A 14,290-nucleotide genomic window follows, 5' to 3' on the forward strand; every position below is an offset into this window, starting at 1 on the left:
TCAGTTGGGCCCAGCCTTGGTCAAAAATGTCTATTAAACATTAAACCTACTAGGAAGTCCAATTAGTAAAGCTTCGGGGCCCACCAATTTTATGACTTGTATTATTTTGCTAACCCACTTTACTTCCATTACCACGTACACAGCAGCATGGTAGGAGGAGAAAATTATAAGACACAATCCAAGCTTCTTTTACTTCGATCAACAACTAAACAATGCACATTAAAATATTAAAAACTTTCGAATACCTACAATACAAAAATCAAGCATTAATCTCTAAGTAATATTATATAAATAGACTTAGCAATGATAAATTATGAGGCGTTAATGTAAACATTTACGCGCCTATCAATTCCGATAACCTTTCTCCCTCTCTTAGCATGTACGGTTTTCAATAAGTTTTACCTCCATTTATTACTCTCATCTCTCTATCTCAATTTATTTTATCCTAAAAAATCTCTCTCAAAACGTTTTTATAACCAAACAACCCCGAATTGATCAAGTCCGTGTAACATTTCTTTTTTCTCTGCACGTACGTCTTTGACCCATGTGAAATTCCCAGCCACCCATCTGTGTTTGATTAACACGGCTAGCTAACTAGAAAAGTATTAGTACTTGTTAGTACTCTTCATGATTGACTTGAACAAATCCATTCAACCACAGGCTCTAGCTTCACTTATGTTGAGGCTTTAATTAGAACTTCGTTTGAGATCTGTTTAATTGCTAAGGAAATGAATTAAGTAAGTTTAAACGTACAATAACAACTCATTAATTAAGTTTCTTACTTAATTAAACTAAGTAATTAATCCACTACTGATCACCAATTAAGTTTAGAGCTCGAGAACCAGTTAGTGATCGATATCGAGTTGAACGAAACTTGTTTGAGAGCAGCTCGACCGCTTGATTGTATTTTTTTGAAGCTGCTTTACCTATCCAGACACTTATCCATACTCGATTTGTTTACCGTCTTAAATAATCTATAATATGAACGCAGGCTAAAAGTGGAATTGCAATTTTCAAAATCTGGACACGAGATTGGTACGAGAAAAGCCTAAATTAGTTTGTTTGAAGAGTGCATGTGAGATTAAGGTAATTCAATAGGTTATGAGTTTTACTTTTCTGAAGTCCTTTGTGTAATTGCGTCATCCTTTGGTTGCGTCTTTGCGTTCCTTTCTTATAACTCACATGCAGTAAATATTTTTAAAATGCATATATAATTAATATTTGAGTAAATTTTTGCATAATCGCGCAGTTAGATAAGAGTACAGGATTTACATGATTCACCTCAGAGCCTAACCCGATGGACATATATCCATGGAAGAATTTAAGCCGATGGACATATATCCATAGAAGAATCTCACTATGAAAAAAAGAAAATTTTAACGAGCCTAACTCCTAGAAATAAATCTTAGATTTATGCAAACTTTCTTCATATAGGGTCGACCTCACAAATGAGCTATAATTGTAATCTGGGTTGGATAAAAAAAAAACAACTAGCTACAACATAATCCTATGGGTTTTTTTTTTCCTGTTCAAAAAAAATAATCCTATGGCTTTTGACATCATCATACAAGATAATAACCATGGTTGGCAGTCGAGTATTGACTATGATTGGTGTAAAATCTCTCCTTTTTTTCCTTGTAACTTCACTTTTTGAAAACATTTTGGGGTCTACAATTTGCCTTCTGTAGCCAAACATATTTAAACTTTCCCAACATGGGGGACTTGTATGAGTCTCCATCACCAACCTCCATCAATGTGATCACATTCCTCTTTTCTTTTATCGCTCAGGCATTCGGGTCAGCTTACGTGTACCGGCCTCGACTAATTCTCGGAACCTAATCTCACCCCAACGCTATATATATACATCCATCCTTACCCATCTCATCATTCACAAAGTAATTAACGATATGGCCAATTCTTGTGTATTGCCATCATGCGTCTTCTTCTTCTCTCTTATTCTTTCCCCTGTCTTGATTGTCCAAATTGAAGCCTCCCATTATGTTCACCAAAATCTTGAATCTGTCCAGCCAACTGAACCAGATGGAAAACACAGAACTTCTTATCACTTCCAACCTCCAAAGAATTGGATGAATGGTATTGTCTTCATAAACTCCTCCATTAAAAGAATGAAACTTCATTTCTACTTGTTTTTTTTTTTTCTTTTTTGAACTCTCTTCATCATTTCTCACATGTTTCTTTGCCCTTGTTTCTGTGGCTTGACCTGTCTTGCCTTTGGAATGGGACGTGTCTTTGGATTTGCAGACCCCAATGGTGAGATCACTTTTCCCTCTTTTGAGTTGTTTGGTTATCAAATGCGGAGATAGCTGGGTCGGCAGATACTGGCACCTTCAAATATTTTAGATATTTCTTCAATAAAATTTGCTATTTACATAGTTATAATATACATAGAAAATTGATCTTTCAATTAAGTTGTAACCAAAATTCAATTCGGTCTTCATTAATTCAAGTAATTTTAACTTGCTCTTTGAAGATTTCTCTTATTTTTTTCACAAAATACAATCCAACGTAAGTATGTGGATAGTTACTAAAAATGACAAGAAATTATAATTGAGGATGCATTTTTATCGATAAAAATTTATCTCTGTTTGTGGGACTTTATCCGTCCCTATTGGTTCTTTTGTACTTTGAATAATGTGAATATTATGAGTATCTGTTACCAATATTTTTTAGTTTTGAGTGATATATATTTTTTTTAAAAAGGTAAAGTTTTTAAATAATCAACATGCAAGCTTGCATGTCATGGCATTCTAACTAAATTGTAAATTCTTCTTCTTCATCTTTTGTAACTTTTTATTACTGGTGCAGGACCCATGGTATATAAAGGGATTTACCATCTATTCTACCAGTACAACCCCAAAGGTGCAGATTGGGGTAACATAGTGTGGGCCCATTCGACATCGCCGGATCTCATCAATTGGACACCCCACCCTCCGGCCATCTACCCGTCTCAAACCGCCGGCGACATCAACGGTTGCTGGTCCGGATCCACCACATTCCTACCCGGGGGATCGCCCGCCATTCTCTACACTGGCATCGACCCGCAAAATCGCCAAGTCCAAAACCTAGCCGTGCCCAAAACACCCTCGGACCCATTACTTATAGAATGGGTTAAGCTACCCAAAAATCCATTAATGGCACCCACTCTTGAAAACAAAATAAATTCCAGCTCATTTAGGGACCCAACCACTGCTTGGAAAGGCCCTGATGGGTTATGGAGGGTTATAATTGGAAGCAAAATTCATCGCCGGGGATTAGCAATTCTGTATAAGAGCAAGGATTTTGTTAACTGGATTTTATCCGAGCACCCCCTGCATTTTGCTGAGGGCACCGGAATGTGGGAGTGCCCTGATTTTTTCCCTGTTTCAAACCGAGGTGGATTAGATACGTCCGCCGTTGGAACGGGGATTAAACATGTTCTAAAGTTGAGCTTGGATGATACCAAGCATGACTACTACACCATTGGGACTTACAACGTTGTTAAGGATATCTATGTCCCGAATGAAGGATCCGTGGATAACGATACAGGGTTGAGATATGATTACGGAAAGTTCTATGCTTCGAAAACGTTTTATGATAGCGACAAGAAACGGAGGATCTTGTGGGGTTGGATTAACGAGTCGTTGCCTCAACCCGAATATGTCAAACAAGGGTGGTCTGGACTTCAGGTACCTAGGTTTATTAGTTGCTATAAAAAAAAATAGTATAGCGTTGCATTCTCTGTTTTCGAATTCGGTATGCATACACTCAAATTTTCTTCAAGATATTTTTTTCCCATAGAAAAGTTTCATTTGAATTGCAGGACTATAATATGTCATGTCGTTTTGTATGCAAATTTTTTCACAAAATGCATATTTAGTTTAGAGACAAGGATCACACATATGTATAGACTAGCTCAAGCATATTAATTGAAAGTTATTCTTCGAAGTAATAAGAACAAGTTTTTGGTGGATTCGTTCAAATTTGCAGGCAATTCCAAGGAGCATTTGGCTTGATAAATCGGGAAAACAGCTGATGCAATGGCCAATTTCAGAAATCGAAACGCTACGTGAGAACCAAGTCAACTTGCCAAACAAAGTGCTACATGGAGGATCAGTGTTTGAAATCGCACCCGTCACAGCGGCACAAGTGAGTTTCATATAAGCAAATATTACCCATTACACTAAAACACAGATATCAATAAACAGTTAAGGAACCAAATATACCACATCATTCTGAATCTGGTTTAGTAATGCCACTTTCCTGCTCGGCATCTTAGACGAGATTTCTTTCTTTTCGGTAGTTTTACGAGCGAAAATACTAGTAATCCTATAGTTAAAATAAATAAAAAATTCCCTTCATTTTTTTGTTTTTAATTTCTGTTATTTTTTACAGGCTGATGTAGAGATATCATTTGAAGGACTAGAAGTTGATAAAGCAGAAGTGATGGACCCAAGTTGGACCAACCCGCAATTATTGTGCAGCCGAAAGGACTCATCTGTCAAAGGCGGGCTTGGACCATTTGGGTTACAGGTTTTGGCTTCAAAGGACTTGAAAGAATATACGGCTGTTTTCTTTAGAATTTTCAAAGGTCAAAACAAGAAGCATGTGGTTCTTATGTGCAGTGACCAGAGCAGGTCTCTCTCTCTCTCTCTCTATCTCTCTCTCTCTCTCTCTCTCTCTCCTAATTCAGTGATGGAGTACTTATCATCTACCTGTAAACAGGTCATCACTAAATGAAAAGCCTGACAAGACAACTTATGGTGCATTTTTGGAAGTGGATCCTGTCCTTGAGAAATTGTCATTGAGGAGTTTGGTAAGATTTCGACTCCTATTTCTAGAGCGAAATACCACTTGGGTTAGAGACAAATCACCGCATGTAAATTTAATAAACTCATTGTTTGTTTTTCGCCCTTTCATAGTTGGTCAAAACTTTCGTACCGAAAAAATATATGTACCTCGGTTCTCGTGCAATTTCAGCCACAGGATTGCACAATAGTTTCTTCTCGGAACAAGTTTTTTTTGTGCAATCTTAAAGTAGACATTGCACCAAAACAGAGATACAGCTATAGCTACTTCTGGGTACAGGTAACCTGAGGTGCTTCAATAGTCGGTTTGGTAACCTGGCCATGTGACCGTTTTTCCATTGGTTATGCTCTCATGTATTTTTTTTCTAAAAAAAGAATGAGCAAATGGACACTTTTTGCCCATGAGCCCAAATTAAGCCCTACCCTTTTTGTGAAGTGGGCTCAGTCATGATTGTACAATTACAGTGAGCAGTTCTAATCAACATGAGGACCACCATTGTGTTTGGGTTGAGCCCAACTTCTTTTCTATATTTGGGCATGCAATCTTTTTTATTTTTTGGTATGGCGGTCAAGGTGTCTACTGTCTAAGCATGCAATCTTTTATAACACCCAAAAGATTCTTAGATTTTGTTCTTCACCAATTTCAGCTTAGGTTTTGATGCACTTTAATTTTCCTTCCCTCTTCGTTGTTCTTTTTACAGATAGATCACTCAATAGTGGAAAGCTTTGGTGGAGAAGGAAAGGTATGCATCACTGCTAGGGTTTACCCCACCTTGGCTATTGGTGAGAAGGCCCACTTATATGCCTTCAATCATGGAAGTGGGAGTGTAAAAATCTCGAGATTAAGTGCTTGGAGCATGAAGAAAGCTAAAATCAATTGAACACATATATGGGTGTAATAAAATATGATGGTCTTGTCACTTCAATTGAAGGGCATTTTAATTCAATTTAAAAGAGTGCAACGATTATGCTCTATTCTAAGACCATGTACACCAGTATTGATAAAATACATTTTTTGCTATTTTGGAGAGGAGAAACTTAAGAAATACTCCTGCACCAGATTAGGTAGAAAGGTAAGTAAAATACATTTATGAACAGGGCTTAGCCATTTCTACTAAAGCACTATTCACGCTCTCTTCTTTTTTTATTGTTTCTTTCTCTCTCTCCTCCCTCCATGGGAAAAAAATAATAGGAAAAGAGTGAAAATGTATATTTTAATTGGTGTTCACAAGATAGTATACCTATTCACTAGTAAACTTGCTCTAAAAACGAAAATGTTAAGAATCCATGATAATTATCTGATGAGACGGATATTTTATAAATATAGGAATCTTGGTTTATTATTTTGAACTTTTTAGTAGTTTATTAAGAATCTTTCTAGTTTAGCATAAATTGCCCGGAATATTAGGCTTTCTTAATTAGGTTTATTCTATTATCCTTTTTATTGTTTCGTTGTTCTTTAAGACGTAGATTTAGTTTTTCATTATTTTAGTTTCCTTTTTAGTATTTTTAGGTTATAATTAATTGAGTTGTAAGCCTCAGGGCTCAGTAATTGTTTATTGATTAATGAAAAACGAGATTTATCTCATTATTGTATGTTCAAAGAGGAAGTACTTCTCTCTAGTTCATACTTGTTCATGATTGTCCTTGTTGCGCGTTTCTTCCTTTTCGACATGCCTCCCTGCATCACTATCCATGAAAGTGTCCGTGAAAGGATAACGGATGATCCAGACTTCCATGAAACTGTACATTTTTAAAGTCATGTTCCTATAGTCATTGTTTGGCATGGACACTTTCAGTAAATTTAACAGGTCATCACTAGAACATTGGTATGGTAAAACCTTAAAAAAAGCAGGTTCCGCGGGAATACGTCCATGAAACATACTCATTACCACTCATTACATCAAAATAACTTTTTAAGATGTAAACCAAACAAAGTGACTGTATTTTTAGTTTGAAGTTATGCTTTATATGTGCTATATAGAAAATCAAATGAAATTTTTTTGTAAACTGACTTAAAATCCATCAAGGATAGAAGGCTTTGATCAAGAAAACAGATTAAAGGATAAGGCCAACAGTAAGGTACAAACCAGTCAATGCATACATTACAAACCTACAGGATAAAGCTTAATTTGAAAGCACGCTCAGCATATAAATAAGTCTCATCAGGCTAACTTCATCTATATCTATAAGAGAAATACTATTCCGGCTAAAGTATGACTTGGTCATATACACGGCGCAGCACGATGTAATCCAGTGAAAAACAGTTGGGCGTACGATGCAAAATGCTCGACCATGACCAAATTAAGTCAATTGTATAACAGGGAACATAGAGTAGGAAATAGCTTTACTGCCTTTCTCAGTTGGGGACCCTCCCGCGGTTGGCTCGTTCAAGCTCAACACTAATGGCCAACTCAGTCCAATTCTAGCGCTTCAACCAAAACTTTGCCATTGGTCCATGTAGTGGCGGAGCCATGCACCCTAGGTCCACTGGGGGCACAGGCTCCCATTGCATTTTTTTTTTTTTTTTTTTTCAGTTTTAGTTTGTTTTTTTCCATTGGTAGTTTAAATTTTACTTTAATCAAACAATATTGCTGTTGGTGAGAAGGCCCACTTATATGCCTTCAATCATGGAAGTGGGAGTGTAAAAATCTCGAGATTAAGTGCTTGGAGCATCAAGAAAGCTAAAATCAATTGGAACACATATATGGAAAGAAGGAATGGTCTAGATTTGGGAATGGTAAGGAATGATGTACTGTAATAAATGCAATTGAAACCCAGCGACAACGCATGATCTGTGCAAACAACTTCATTATGTTGCCATCGAATGTATGTGAGTACCAGTGTAAAGGTTGTGGATAGCAATTTTTGTTTGGTCTATCTAAATCATTGGTCATGGTGCTTTATTGATTGATGAATTTATCGATAGAATGTTAAATTTCAATGGAACGAATGCTAGACCGTAACGTTTCTTTCAATAGAATTGTTATATGCAAGCGGAATGGTAACAAAGTGGTAGGCACCATTGCACTCATGCATTTGACAATAGTTCAAACCTCGCTCATTCCGACTAACAATACTAAATTTCCCCGGAAAAAATTAAATTAATAGCTACCATCTTATGTTTCGTTCACCAATAAATAAAAGAACAAAACCACAATATTACATAGTCTATCTTATTACTGCATTCCGTTCGATGCTACAACAAAATTTACTACTGTCACACCAAAATTTAGTACCACCACACAAAAATCCTCTAGAGTCAAACCACTAATTTTTTTATTTTAGACGGCAAACCATTAAAGAGGATGACAAAAGAATGATAATGGTTATTCTCTCGCACAACTAAACATTTAGAAGAACCATGGAAATTACACAAAAAATATTACATACAGAGGACGAAATAAGAATGACAGTGGTTATTCTCTTGCAAAACCAAACATTTAGAAGAACCAACCATGGAAATCGGAATAGATATTCAAATCTTATCCATTAGAATTTCATTCCTGAGTCCATTCTATCCCAGTGAACCAAACTCACCTGAATGTGTTAAAAGTGAAACTATTATTGAAATGGAAAATACCCTTGGATGTATATAAATACAGAGAATCCTTCATATAATATATAGAATCCCTGTATAAATGTATAACCAGAGACATCTACTTAATGTTTTAGTTACCAAATAATAATAATACTCCCTCCGTCCCTTTTTAAGTGTCCTGCTTCGTAACTCCAACTTATTAAAAAAACATCATCATTACACCTTTCACATCAACTTTTTCCTCTACTTTCTCTACTTACCCATCATCATTACGCTTTTACTCACTAACTTTTCAAAATAAAATCTACTTTTAGGGACAAAATAGACAATACACCAACTTTTACCCCTCTAACTTTACAAAACGGACACTTATTAAGGGACAGCCCAAAATGGTATACTGGACACAAAAAAAGGGACGGAGGGAGTAATTATTATTATTATAATAACACAGCAAATAATAACAGCAAAACAACAACAATAATGATAGGAAAAAATTAGAGCTGTTAAAGATCAAAGCAGACAATATACTAGACTAGTTTCACTGGAAATTCGCGACACAGGCGGCCCAACAAATCAGGATACCAAACAAATTATAAGAGCTCTCTAGTAAGGTAAGAAAAAGCCCACAAAAAAAGCCCACAAAAAAGGAACCAGGTCATTTTAATAGACAAACGGAGAAAACGACGATCCAAAACTTTCAAGAACTCAGGACACTACTGACATCATTCCCACACAGTTCCAATATTGATGCAGTCTGCAACCCGATACTGCTACTGTTGCTTGCATTCTGGAGGGCGCTCCCCGGGCTGACCTTCCGCTGCTTGTGCTCTGCCAGTCTTCTGCAATTTTACAGTTCCATATCATGTTATCCCAAAGCACAGCCTACTACAGAAATGCTTTAAATTTTGTAGCCTATTACTGAAATGCTTTACATTTTGTAAAGAGCAAAAGATGCATTACATGGTTATTATATCACCTCACCTTCTGTTAAGATGACTGCCAGAAGATCCCAACCAAATGCACCCCAGGAAAAATGGAGACTTGAGTGTTCAGAAAGAGAAAATGAGAGACTTGAGCTTTTTTAAATTAGAATTTGACTTCATTACCTTTTTCCTGCTTTTTCCCTTCTCTCCATCATCATCCTCGTCTTCATCCTCCTCATCATCATCCTCATCCTCCTCATCTTCGTCCTCATCGCCTTCTTCATCTTCATCATCATCCTCCTCTATGTCTTCAAATTCATCATCCTGAGCAGCCTCCCCCGTAAACCACGAAACAGCGTGGGGTATAATTTTATCCCGGATGGTTGAACTGCATCACATTAATTTGATTCACATTACTGGTGAAAAGTAAATCTCTGTAATCTTGCAAAATCCAATTACTATGTTTTTGAAGTTAGTAGGCAACAAGATTTAGCTCATTCCCCACTTTAGGCAAAACTCTAAACTATTGAAACATCCTTTATGAAAGATAAACTTCCACCGCCTTATAGATAAAATTTGACATCTTATTTGTATCACCCTATGCAACATCCATAGCTGAAAACAGGACCTGGGACTCACCCTATGTCATAGTCTTGCTCCATTTGGCTCTGAAGTTCATCAGCCTGTTGATTCATTGTAGGCATGTATTAGAGTGGAAACCAAATAAAACTTCTAAATATCTTTCAACACATGTACAAAAGTTGCGGAACTTACAACATCTTCATCGATATCATCATCATTCTCCGGAACCTGGGGAGGGCTGAAGAAGTTGAAAAAACTTTCGCAATTTTCAGTCTTTGTGATAGGTTTTGCGTTCTTTGACCCCTTCTTTGGCTTCTTCTTAAGGATCTTCTGTGTCAAGGATTTACCTGGATACCATTCAATCTCCGTTCTACATATTACCAAAAGATGATGAGAGTTTTTGAGCTAAAAAATTATCCACTAGAACAAAGGAATAACAGCTTACCCAATTGCTTTCTCTAGAATAGGTTCATCATCATCAATCATGTGATATGTTTTTGTCAGAACTGAGTTTTTGAAGAAGGGATTGGGATCAAAGAAGAACTCAAGCTTAAAACCCTTTGGATCATCAATCCTGCACCACTTGATATCTTTAAGATATTTGAGGGCCTCTTCATCACGCTCTGAGATCTAAAGGGCCAACAAATCTCAAAACTCAGATTTACGACCGGTATAAAGAAGAAAGGAGTAAAAAAAATGTACATAGGGGGTAATGGGGGTAAATGTTCACTACCTCCTCAGCTAATACTTCGTTAGTCTTCATTGCAGTGACCCAAAAACTGGGAACGCCTTTCTCTACATTAGAAATGTCAGGCAAACGATAAGATCAGGATCTTATATGTATACATATTTCTACATTGCAAAGACGAAAACATATGGCACTTTCTGAGTAAGGGAGACACCTTCGGCTTCCTTATCCTCCTCTTGGTTCATCGTGGCTTCATTTGTAACTCCTTCCACTTCTAAAACACCATTTACAATTTCATACCTCTGCAACATGTCCAACAACATTGCAAGTCAACCACATAAATTTGAAGACTCACACAAACACATTAAACAATAATGGAAAAGTACTGCAAAAGCAATGCTGAAATAAAATATGTCGCAACACTTTATAAGAGATGTACACGTACTCCATACCTTTGCGTACAGTGGTTCATAAAGCTTCTGGTATTTAGCTTCCAGAGCTGCTCTCTCCTCAAAAAACTTGGCCTCAAACTCATCGTGCTGGCTCTGAAAATTCAGAACATATTAGGCTACTGCACGATGAAACTTTGACACACGCCCAAAAAGCCTAAGAACTTTAGACACCATTTCAAACCACATATTCAAGACAATCAAGATTGTTATTCTTCATATGGCATATGAAATAAGGAAACTTCTAATACCCAGCTCATCCTCATGCTTAACAAGGGTTTTTGAAACTTAGCTATCGTACTGCACGATGAAACTTTGACACACGCCCAAAAAGCCTAAGAACTTTAGACACCATTTCAAACCACATATTCAAGACAATCAAGATTGTTATTCTTCATATGGCATATGAAATAAGGAAACTTCTAATACCCAGCTCATCCTCATGCTTAACAAGGGTTTTTGAAACTTAGCTATCGTACTAAGCCTTTCACATGCACATAATCAGTTTTGACAAGACCCGAGCATGGCAAATAAGACCCTTCCAGAAGAAAAGAAAGTGTAATAAAACAATTTTTGATGGTCAGAGAAGGTTATAGAATGGAACTACATTCTAAAATAATCGCAATTGTGAAAAAGAATAGAGGTTCACTTTTGAAAAACAGTTGTGCTAGCTTCAAAAAGGTACCGGTTCCATCATCTCAAATCCAAATTCTATCAAACTAAACTGCAACATGTTAACTTCTAAACTTCACTCTATGGAAAATACGAAGCATGGTTTCTACACACAAAAAAGCAAAAAAAAAGTTACTTCCATTCACTTGGCAACCCACCCATCAACAGTCAACACACCTAGCATATTAGGCAAATACTAACTTAGCACCTTCAGGAAGTCATCAAACATATCTTGCACAGATTGTTAGTTCAAAAGGTAAATTAAGCACAACCTCATTCCTAGATGTCAAGGCTTATTTTGCGCACAACAGTGCAAGGGCTTTCTTCTTTGCCTACAACCCTCCCCCTCCCTTTCTCTCCACTCTCTCTCTTTTAAAGTCTCGTTCGGTCATCCTTACAGCATTGGTCGCGCCACTAATCCAAACTGAGCAGATGCTTCAACTGGAATGTAAGTCGTTGGGGGCAAATTTAAGGCGCAATAAGTTCATGAAAGTGTGCATAAGATCCAAGAGGGCCGTTTCCTCAAATAGGTCAGCAATCAGCATAATCTTGATTCTTGCAATCAAGCACATAGCTTGCAGTTGCATAATAGTACTGAAAAGCTGAACAATAGCCAATGTTACGCAACTGCTGATTTCTAAATTATTAAACTTGTCCTCCGTGATTCCTTCTTATAGAAAAGTAGATTACAAACTTAACCAGACAATGAAATCCATGAATGCCAAGCAAGAATTGCCACTGCTAAGTTACACATTCTAAAGGGATTATGACATTGTGGAAAGCTTCAATGATACATACTTCAAAAGGAAACTATGTGCAACTTCAATGAATGAAAAATATATAACTGAAATCAAGTACCACAAGCACGAAAAGTGAAAATAAGGAAATCATCACTCTCTCCACAACTACAATTGAAATTAGACACTGCGACCAAACCTGCAGCTCTCTCAGAACCTCAACTCGCTTCCGAACCTTCAGTGTCAGGGACTCAAGAACATCCGCGTGCCCCCCAGCCAAATTCTGAAGCTTATCCTGCAAACCCACAACCAACAGAACAAATATAAAACCCTAACTTGTACATCATCTGACCTCACAATCATTAAAAAAACAAACTTCATTGGTTAGGAGCTTAGGGTGCGTTCCCATGAAACTAAATGGACAACTGACTAATGGCAATATCAAGTTGTTTCCACTGAGTGGTATTTAAGTTGATGTATGTGAGGAGAATGACCAGAAAATCTGTCAAAACAGGGCTTCAGTCATTTAGTTTAGCAGAAACGCACCCTTAGTCGCACAATACACCCGCCACTCCCGCTCTCAACCCTCGCTCTCGCGAATTCTAGTAGTTTGAGAAGTTTTTTAAGGACGTTTTTAAGCTTGGAGAGTGTAAAAAATAACTAACCTTTAGGGCATTAACAAGACCAGCACGATCCTCAGCACTAAGAGCTACAAACAAAAACAAAGATTGAGACTTTCACTTATACAAAGATAGACAAACACTAGGGTTAAGATTTGAACAAACCAGCGGCGGCAGCGGGGAGGGCGGAGCCGAGATCGGATATGTCGAACTGATCTTTACTGCTCTTGCTCATTTTTTTGGATGGTTGGATGTGTGAAGCCCTAGAGAGAGAGAGAGACAGGAGGAGGAGGAGGAGGAGGAGGAGGAGGAGGAGAAACCCTAGTAAGCGATGGGGAAGTTGAAGAGAAAAAGGAGGGAAAGAAGGGATCAGGTGAAGGGTGGAGAAAAGGGCGGCGAGTGGGTGGTTTCTATAGGAGGAGTATCTCTTTCCCTCTCGCGTTGTGACCTAAACAGGCTAGGAGGTTTATATAGTGAGATGAGATTAGGATGGTATCGGTGTCACGCGCAATGGGAGAGCGTGGTTTTTTTTTTGAAAAATTTAAGGAAATGATATTGGCATTCTAAAAATTGATGAGACACCCAAAAATAACAAAGGAATATGGCTTTAAAATTACACTGATTTGAGATTGACTGCATCAATGTTTAGAGTGGCAATATAATTTTTCAAAGTTTATAGTTTTTGCATACATGAGAGGTTATTTATAACCTTGAATTCCAAATGGAAAATGATGGTCAATGACGTGTTTTGATAATTAATACATGCCATGGACATTTTTTTATTAACAAATATTCTGAGTTTGTTCTTGGCGAGTATTAATTATCAAAATATATCTTGGACCGTTATTTTTTAGGCAAATTTCACTGACCTCCCCTGAGGTTTCTTACACAAACAGAAACCTCCCCTGAGGTTTCTGAAATAACACTGCCCTCCCCTCCTTTACCTGAAAATACCAAGAGACCCCCCTCTCCGTTAATTGGATGTTAGAAAACGGATGGAAAAGATTATTTCTCTCTCCACCCACTACTAAAACTAAACTAAACTCCCAACCAAATAAAACCATGTCATTGTACTATATTTTTTACAATACCTATACTATCGTCACCAGACTCTTTACCCCTCTTATTTATAAAATATAAAATACAAACATCACTACATTTTGTACCCGTTTCACTTTGAAATTTTGTCCTTATTTAAAAGGATTCACATTTGTCAATCTTCTATCAAATTTTTGTGAATTATTAGTTCGTCTCAATAAGAGGAATTGAAAAA

At 37.1% G+C, this 14,290-nt stretch overlaps 2 protein-coding genes across 2 annotated transcripts; one reads left to right on the top strand and one right to left on the bottom strand.

The window, feature by feature from the left end:
• The first annotated feature begins 2,116 nt into the window (after positions 1-2,116).
• Positions 2,117-5,704, top strand: LOC131298096 (beta-fructofuranosidase, insoluble isoenzyme CWINV1-like). Its single transcript, XM_058323393.1, has 6 exons — positions 2,117-2,271; positions 2,827-3,686; positions 3,988-4,146; positions 4,393-4,634; positions 4,723-4,813; positions 5,507-5,704. The coding sequence occupies exons 1-6, from the start codon at positions 2,190-2,192 to the stop codon at positions 5,684-5,686; spliced, it is 1,614 nt and encodes a 537-aa protein (XP_058179376.1). The 5' UTR covers positions 2,117-2,189; the 3' UTR covers positions 5,687-5,704.
• Positions 5,705-8,849: 3,145 nt separating this feature from the next.
• LOC131336442 (nucleosome assembly protein 1;4-like) lies at positions 8,850-13,455 on the bottom strand. Its single transcript, XM_058372292.1, has 11 exons — positions 13,183-13,455; positions 13,063-13,106; positions 12,597-12,692; positions 10,992-11,084; positions 10,754-10,841; positions 10,585-10,646; positions 10,297-10,481; positions 10,044-10,221; positions 9,909-9,952; positions 9,453-9,657; positions 8,850-9,185 (listed from the first exon to the last, which is right to left on the bottom strand). Exons 1-11 carry the CDS (start codon positions 13,250-13,252, stop codon positions 9,117-9,119), a joined length of 1,134 nt encoding a protein of 377 aa, XP_058228275.1. The 5' UTR covers positions 13,253-13,455; the 3' UTR covers positions 8,850-9,116.
• Positions 13,456-14,290: the final 835 nt, after the last annotated feature.

Source organism: Rhododendron vialii, chromosome 8a, assembly GCF_030253575.1.
Source record: "Rhododendron vialii isolate Sample 1 chromosome 8a, ASM3025357v1".
In the NCBI taxonomy this organism is placed as follows: Eukaryota; Viridiplantae; Streptophyta; class Magnoliopsida; order Ericales; family Ericaceae; genus Rhododendron; species Rhododendron vialii.

Excerpts from the sequence above, each read along its gene's own strand:
- LOC131298096 (XM_058323393.1), top strand. The coding sequence starts at position 2,190 with ATGTTTCTTTGCCCTTGTTTCTGTGGCTTGACCTGTCTTGCCTTTGGA. Across the intron at positions 3,687-3,987 it reads AAGGGTGGTCTGGACTTCAG|GCAATTCCAAGGAGCATTTG; the intron begins GTACCTAGGTTT and ends TCAAATTTGCAG. Across the intron at positions 4,635-4,722 it reads ATGTGCAGTGACCAGAGCAG|GTCATCACTAAATGAAAAGC; the intron begins GTCTCTCTCTCT and ends ACCTGTAAACAG.
- LOC131336442 (XM_058372292.1), bottom strand. The coding sequence starts at position 13,252 with ATGAGCAAGAGCAGTAAAGATCAGTTCGACATATCCGATCTCGGCTCC. Across the intron at positions 10,842-10,991 it reads ATGAACCACTGTACGCAAAG|AGGTATGAAATTGTAAATGG; the intron begins GTATGGAGTACG and ends GACATGTTGCAG. Across the intron at positions 9,186-9,452 it reads AGGGAAAAAGCAGGAAAAAG|AAGACTGGCAGAGCACAAGC; the intron begins GTAATGAAGTCA and ends GTAAAATTGCAG.